At 37.5% G+C, this 7,662-nt stretch overlaps 2 protein-coding genes across 2 annotated transcripts; both read left to right on the forward strand.

Moving 5' to 3' along the window:
- The first annotated feature begins 488 nt into the window (after positions 1 to 488).
- On the forward strand, positions 489 to 3,432 carry LOC116032402 (magnesium transporter MRS2-3-like). Its single transcript, XM_031274934.1, has 6 exons — positions 489 to 1,060; positions 1,258 to 1,473; positions 1,602 to 1,730; positions 1,825 to 1,985; positions 2,537 to 2,750; positions 2,840 to 3,432. Exons 1-6 carry the CDS (start codon positions 638 to 640, stop codon positions 3,125 to 3,127), a joined length of 1,431 nt encoding a protein of 476 aa, XP_031130794.1. The 5' UTR covers positions 489 to 637; the 3' UTR covers positions 3,128 to 3,432.
- A 2,370-nt stretch (positions 3,433 to 5,802) lies between these two features.
- On the forward strand, positions 5,803 to 6,227 carry LOC116011727 (cysteine-rich and transmembrane domain-containing protein WIH2-like). The gene is made up of 2 exons (XM_031251134.1): positions 5,803 to 5,854; positions 5,968 to 6,227. Exons 1-2 carry the CDS (start codon positions 5,803 to 5,805, stop codon positions 6,225 to 6,227), a joined length of 312 nt encoding a protein of 103 aa, XP_031106994.1.
- The last annotated feature ends 1,435 nt before the right edge of the window (positions 6,228 to 7,662 follow it).

A 7,662-nucleotide genomic window follows, 5' to 3' on the forward strand; every position in this document is an offset into this window, starting at 1 on the left:
ACCAATGTTAACCATTACTAGTACATAAAAGGAATATAAATGTAACTTTTTACTATCCTTTTTAAAAGAAATGTAATGTATAGTTAAAAAATGAAACTTTTAGTTAAATTAATTAGAACATTTTTCTAACTGTCAACCAAACAAAATAATAATAATAATAATAATTTTACCAAAAATATTTTTATAAGATAAAACTAATGGTGATTATAATCACATTAAAGGCTAGATTTTTGCAACCAACCTCCGCAATGGGATAAGGGAGGCACACCCTACTTATATGGTTAAGAATGACAAAATATATTCCAGAATTGAGAAAAAATCTCACTTAAAATTTATTTTTCCGTTAAAATAGGATAATTTAAAACAAACTTGAATTGAGTGTAGTCTCCCCTACTTTACAACTTGAACAAATAATAAGAGAGAAAATCAAATCACCTACAAAGGATGTATAAAAGCCAGGCATGACATTGCCGACAAAGTAAATTGAAAACGATGGTTGGAATATTATTTGTGTTAAAATATTTTCCTTATTGAGGTGAAAGTAGTCATGTAGAGAGATTCGTCGATTTCTGTACACCATGGAATCTGAAGCTTTACTAGGCGTCAAATTCAGGCTACTTAAGCTCTAACACGCGTAATGATGAGGGGCCCTCCTCCAAGCAAGGTCAACGCAGCGCCGGCGGCGGACGACGACGGCCACAACGCCGCCGCCGCCGTCCCGGGGATTGGGAGTGGACTGCGAAAGAAGGCGTCGGGAGTCCGGCCATGGCTTCTACTGGACTGTACAGGGCAGGCGCAGGTAGTGGAGGCCGGAAAACACGCCATCATGCGGCGGACGGGACTTCCTGGCCGCGATCTTCGTATACTGGACCCACTCCTCTCCTATCCCTCAACCGTTTTGGGCCGTGAACGAGCCATCGTCATCAACTTGGAACACATCAAGGCCATCATCACCGCCCAAGAGGTCCTTCTCCTTAACGCCAAAGATCCTTCCGTTGCCCCTTTTGTTGAAGAGCTTCAGCGCAGAATCCTGCGCCACCATCAGGCTACCAAGTCCCAGGTCTCTCTCTCTCTCTCTCTCTATTCATTTTGTTTTTTTTTGTAATTTTAAAATATTACTAGGAATTGAATCGTTGCTAATTTTAGCTCTTTGATTGTTTGATTTTATTGATTGAATATAATCCTGAGTTATAGTTGATTATAAACCCTACGGTGAATCTGTAAAATTTATTATAAGATGTGGTGATAATGATGAAGGAAACTGGAATTGGTGGCAATAATGTAGACTGGGGAAACCTGTATGCTATAGAAGATTCACAATCACAAAGAGTTAGCCGTCCAAACCATGAGGAGGGCAAGGGAGATGCCAAACAGCAAGTTGAAGATAACCGGGATGGAATTAAGCTTCTTCCCTTTGAATTTGTTGCCCTAGAGGCCTGCCTCGAGGCCACTTGCACTTGCTTGGATAGTGAGGTATAGTGTTGTGATTCTTTCATTTCTGTAGCCTATAGCATTGCTGATCTTTGCTGCTGTTTGTAACTCAGTTTTCTCGGTTGTTGTTGTTGTTATTTGCTTGCTTTACTTATGTTGTCTAATCTTAGGCGAGGACATTGGAGCAGGAAGCTCATCCTGCTTTAGATAAACTGACTTCAAAGATTAGTACTCTGAACTTGGAGCGTGTCCGTCAGATTAAAAGTCGCTTGGTGGCAATAACTGGCCGCGTTCAGAAGGTATTCTAGTCTAGTCCTGTGTCTACTACCTGGATAACGTGGTTTTTCTTGGGATATCCTATCCTATATAAGATTGAAACATATTTGTTTTTAGGTAAGAGACGAATTAGAACACCTACTGGATGACGATGAGGATATGGCAGAGATGTATCTGAGTGACAAGCTTTTCGAAGTTGAGAGTTCTTCTGTTTCCTCCATGAATGAGCAAGAAGATGGCATGGATGATGAGGTTATGCAGTCAGATGTGAATGACAGGTATGTAATATGGTTCTATGCTCTGCCATTAAGCTTGCTTCTTTAGAAATGAGAGGAAAACCCTCCTCTGGTTACCTGATTTTCGTTCAATTCTCTGTTTGCTTGTCTCTTATTTTCTCCGAGTTATATAATTCCATGCCCGCTGTTTTGTGGAATATGTGTATTTGATCATTATCTGAATAAAATAAGGTGGATGCACCATCCAGTACACTCGGGTTTCCTTTAATAAAATCATGAAGCCTTTTTGTTCTTCTATGTTTTCTTGGAGAAAGTATTCAATTCCATCTAAACTCCCGTTTTGTTGGGCGGAGGCCGGTAAAGGGCCAAGTCCAGCACCCTGTCTTTCGAAAAATGTGATGGTGGGCTTTTGGCATAGTGGTAAATGCTTGATCCTAATACGTTTACTCTTCCCCTAATCAAGCCCCTTAATGAGATCCCTGCTCGGTTTCCCCTTCTTCAACACTCTATTGGTAAAAACACCACTGGAAAGCAAAGCCAGTCTTGGCTGCAAGACAGATTGAGATTTTCCTTTCATATATATGGTGTAACAGGATTCCTGCTGAAATCTCCATTGAAGGCAATGGTGCTGATCCAGAGATCGATTACCCTATGGAAAGAGTAAACACGCTTGGGCGAGATAGCCACGCAACACGTACAAGTACAACTCGCAGTGCCATAAGCAAGCATCTCAACGTGGAGGAACTTGAAATGCTTCTAGAAGCCTACTTTATTCAGATTGACGGCACGCTGAACAAACTCTCCACCGTAAGTAACTAAGCTCCATGTTCGAATAGACATTCATTTCGTTTTGTTCGTGCTGGCACTAACGCGATCTCGTTTGAATCTCTCGAAAGCTGCGTGAGTATGTGGATGACACGGAAGACTACATCAACATCATGCTGGATGACAAGCAGAACCATCTTCTGCAAATGGGGGTCATGCTGACTGCAGCAACCCTTGTTATAAGTGCTTTTGTGGCTGTGGCTGGGGTTTTCGGTATGAATATCCATATTGAATTGTTCAATCCTGACATTGCTGGGATGCCACAGTTTCTGTGGGCAATTGGGGGTGGCTCCGCGGGCTGCATTATCCTATATGTAGCTGTAATTGCCTGGTGTAAACACAAGCGATTACTGGACTGACTGAGTGGAACCACAACACTTGGTGTAGTACACGTCATTGCACTCAATATGCAAAATCCAGTTTAAATGCTTCCTGACAGTCTAAAAGGATGGTTGATGATGTATATTTGGTGTTAATCTAATACGCTACTCAGTTGGATGGCCTGTATACACTTGATTTCTTCATTTGCTTTTTTCAAGTCTTCAATTTTAGCTCAGTCATGAACTCGTTTGGCTGGGAAACTAACAAACTGTAATATGTTAATTGCATACTTTGTGTTTGCGGCTGGAAAATCACATAATATGTTAACGCATAATTTGGTCCATTGTATAATTTGCCTATATATTACTCCGTATATGCTCAACAGAAAAGTCATTCACTTTTAGACTTTTAAGGCTTGTTTGACGATCAGCAGTTAGCAGATTGTATTAGCAGTTAAATTGTGTTAATGGGTTTGACCAGCGGATTATATCATCGATTTGTAAAAAGATGTTTGGTAAAATTAATTGTTTAAATTAGCTATTAACATGTAAAATGACCAAAAGAGTATAATAATAATAATAATAATAATAATAAATAAATAAATAAATAAAAAGATGTGGGATCATTTACATGTCCAAAAGGTAATAATAATAATAATAATAATAATAATAATAATAATAATAATAATAATAACTAAACCAAAACATTAAATTATTAACCTAAATTGTAAATACTAGCTAAACCATGAGCAGTAAAAGTGAATTCATAAATCAAACTAAAAAGTGAAACACTAAACCAAATTTTTTATATAAAAAAAAAACAATAAACTAAAAATTTGTTCTTAAGTGAGCTACAATTTCAAAATGGCTAAAAAGGCAATATATAGTGTTTAAAAGTAATATGTATAGTGTTGAAAAGTTAACTTTTAAAGTTGAAAAAATTAACAAAAATGTTACTACAATTTTTTTTTCCAACCTTGGCTTAGAACTTTTAAAGTTCAGATTGATTTTTAATCTTCTCTAAGAACAAGTTGAAAAGGCAAATTATACCATGCACCACGGTGCACATAGCAATGTGCACCACGTACGTAAACGACGTCGTTTTGAGCATTGTAAACTAACCGTCCGTTTTTTTGAAAATCACATTTCCCGTTTCGGGCAATCTCTGTATTTATGTTAATATTCTGTGTATTCTAGGCAAACATTCTGTGTATTCTAGACAACCGTTCTGTGTATTCATGTTAGTAACACATGTTGTGATGTGTTTGTGCATTCGAATGTTTAGGAGGATGAGTTATGTGTATTTTGTGTCAATATTCTGTGTATTCATGTTATTAACACAGGTTGTGATGTGTTTCTTCATTCGAATGTTAGGAGGATGAGTTCTGTGTATTTTGTGTCAATATTCTATATATTCTGGGCAAACATTCTGTGTATTCTAGGCAAACGTTCTGTGTATTCTAGATAATGATTATGTGTATTATAGATAATGAATTCACTGGAGTCATTCGCGTCCGCGTCCACTAACATCTGTGTATTTTGTGTAAATATTCTGTGTATTATGGACAAACATTATGTGTATTATAGGCAAACGTTCTGTGTATTCTAGATAATGATTATGTGTATTATAGATAATGAATTTCCTGGAGTCATTCGCGTCCGCGTCCCCGTCCACTAACATCGAAACGACGTCGTTTACGTATGTGGTGCACATTGCTATGTGCACCGTGGTGCAGGGTATAACGATTGAGTTGAAAACATGTTTACTAATTTTCTTAACAAAGTTGTTATTGGCAAACCCATTTTCAGGAATTACTTTTTTAAGAAATTTAATTAATTGGAAAACACCAAACAGGTTTGAGAAAAATAAGAAATCATAAGTGTTAAGTTGGTTTTACGGCCACAAGATAGCCGGATGACGGACCAAAACGTACAACCGTAAAACAAAGTGAATTGATAGTAAATACTCAAAAAATAATAGGACAGAGTAATTGCTCTTGTATTAAAATCGGTACCCCCTTTACAATGCGACCCTTGAGGGTATTTATACGAGAATAATGAACCTCCAGAAGGAAACAAGAAGATCTTACACAAATTTGAGTTTAAGAAGGTTCCTTAAACTACCCAAACCGCCGTAAACGCTGCCTAAAATAGAACAGGAAAGTATCCTGCCAAATCTGGAGAAGATCCTTAGGGAATTTCGCCTCATCGCTTCTAAGTGCCACACCCGGTCAGGCATCACGACTAGCCTGCCCCACGTCAAGCAGGCTGGTGGGCAACTAAACTCGACCCATCTGCTGATAAGGGTAGTCAGTCAGCAGGCTCCAGATACCGAAGGTGTTCTAGGCCGGGTACCTTACTCGGGATATCCATCAATTAAGTTCTAAAAATAAATATTAATCATGTATATTTAAAAAATAAAAAATATAATATTTTGGGAGGGTAATGATCGAGAAAATAAGAGAATTAAGGAGAAAGTAAGGGAGTAGTAAAGAAGTAAAATGTATGGAGTATGGAGAGGTAGTGGTGCAAGTGTGAGAGAACCCACACCACATAAATGGATGGGAGTGCCCATTTAATTTAGGTATAGCCATGCATGCATCTCATCTATCGCCCTGCTAGCTTAGCTTCTTCAATTCCATCTCTCTTTCTGTTTCTACGGCTTTCTACATACAATCTCCTTAGTCTCTCCATTGTCCACCCATTCAACAATAATGAGCCATTACAATCAGGCCCAACCTCCCGTTGCTCTTCCTCCTCCCCAAGGTACACACACACACATATGCATGCATTTTTGTTTTAATTTGCATCTCATCATCTCATCTGATATCCACAATACAATCTGAATTTTCTGGTTTGGATCATTATTTTGTTTGTAGGTTATCCGAAACCGCCGCAAGATTGTCAAGACAAAGATGCAATTCCCGGCTACCCTCCCCAACCCCAGGTATACCCTCCTCCTCCTCCTCCAGGGTATCCTCCCCAAGCCTACCCTCCTCCAGGTTACCCTGCTCCTCCTCCTCCTCAAGGTTACGCTCCCCAACCGGGTTATCCACCGCAGTATGTCCCCCAATACGCTGCGCCACCGCCCCCTCGCCAACAACAATCCAGCAGCTCTGGTTGTTTGGAAGGATGGTAAGTCTTTCATTTTTTTATTTTTTTTTGACACTTTTAGCCCGTGTCATCACTTTTCCTATTTTTAGCATGGTTGCAGTAGGCACTAGGAGCTAGTAGGGCGGTAGACTAGCGCTTAGCGCGGCGCCTAGACAGTACCTCGGTGGCGATCTATAAAAACAAAAAAATAATGTATGTGTATGGATGTATGTCATATATTATATTATATATATATATATATATATATATATATATATATATATATATATATATATATATATATATATATATATATCTTACTTCTCTTACTTATATAAATAAATAAATTTAAATATATATAAATATAATAAAAAAATTAATAAGGTCGACTCGCTCGAATTAACTCGACTAACTCTGCCGCGTTGGGCGAGTTAACTCGGCCAAATTCAACGAGTTAGGCTCTAAGCGGCCGGCGGCCGGCCTAGGGAGCAATTCACCTCGGTCTAGGGGTTTCTAGGCTGGGAATTTTTGCAACAGTGATTTTTAGTAAGCGTATTTTTGTCTTTTTATATTTTTCTTTAGTTATTTTTCTAATTTCAACCGGTTTAATTGGTTTAGGACTTTATGTAACTTCTGATTTTTAGTAATCATATTTTTGTTTTCAAAAAAAGTAATCATATTTTTCAATTGATTTTTAGTAAAGTAGTAAACTAATTCAATTAAACTGGCTGAAAGCGAAAAAATAACGAAAGAAAAATATGAAGGGACAAAAATGCCTTTACTAAAAATAGGAAAAATCATGAGTTTGGACTAAATTTGAAATTGTCACAAAATACGGCTGTGAAGCAGATCAAATAACTTAATTAATTGGGAGTTCAACTTTTTAAAAGAAGATAATTTAATTATTGTTTTCTCTTACAACGTACTCCCTCTTAAAGGTTGATGTTTTTTCTACTCTATATTCATTATTGTGGTAAAAATAAAAATATTTTCTTTTATCACAATAAACTTTATGGACCATGTGATCTCTTGACCAGATTTTCAACGAGGTTAAAAAGTAAAAACCATCTAACATACGCATTGGCATGCATGCAATATGTTTGTCCTTTCATTTTACATATGATGTCGACATATATACACGATTATCATTCATATATGCATGCATATATGCCCATAATCATATGTTGTAATTTTGCAGTTTGGCCGCATTGTGTTGTTGCTGCCTCTTGGACGCCTGCTTCTGACGTTAACGCTTCAATTTGCTCAGTTAATTCGATCAACAACGTACGATGCCTGCATATATACTCCATGCATTAATTATTAATTATTAGTTAGTTGATGGAGTAGCCTCCATTAGTGGATCTCTTAGCTTCTCACATACCGTAGTGGGTTAATGGATCATATTCTTTTGTAGAGTTGGTTTCATACTTTTTCATCAATTAAATTCTCAAAAAATGTTTTCAAGAATATGTGTGATGAGA

Source organism: Ipomoea triloba, chromosome 1, assembly GCF_003576645.1.
Source record: "Ipomoea triloba cultivar NCNSP0323 chromosome 1, ASM357664v1".
NCBI classification, from domain to species: domain Eukaryota; kingdom Viridiplantae; phylum Streptophyta; class Magnoliopsida; order Solanales; family Convolvulaceae; genus Ipomoea; species Ipomoea triloba.

Excerpts from the sequence above, each read along its gene's own strand:
- LOC116032402 (XM_031274934.1), top strand. The coding sequence starts at position 638 with ATGATGAGGGGCCCTCCTCCAAGCAAGGTCAACGCAGCGCCGGCGGCG. Across the intron at positions 1,061-1,257 it reads ATCAGGCTACCAAGTCCCAG|GAAACTGGAATTGGTGGCAA; the intron begins GTCTCTCTCTCT and ends ATAATGATGAAG. Across the intron at positions 1,986-2,536 it reads CAGTCAGATGTGAATGACAG|GATTCCTGCTGAAATCTCCA; the intron begins GTATGTAATATG and ends ATGGTGTAACAG.
- LOC116011727 (XM_031251134.1), top strand. The coding sequence starts at position 5,803 with ATGAGCCATTACAATCAGGCCCAACCTCCCGTTGCTCTTCCTCCTCCC. Across the intron at positions 5,855-5,967 it reads TGCTCTTCCTCCTCCCCAAG|GTTATCCGAAACCGCCGCAA; the intron begins GTACACACACAC and ends TTTTGTTTGTAG.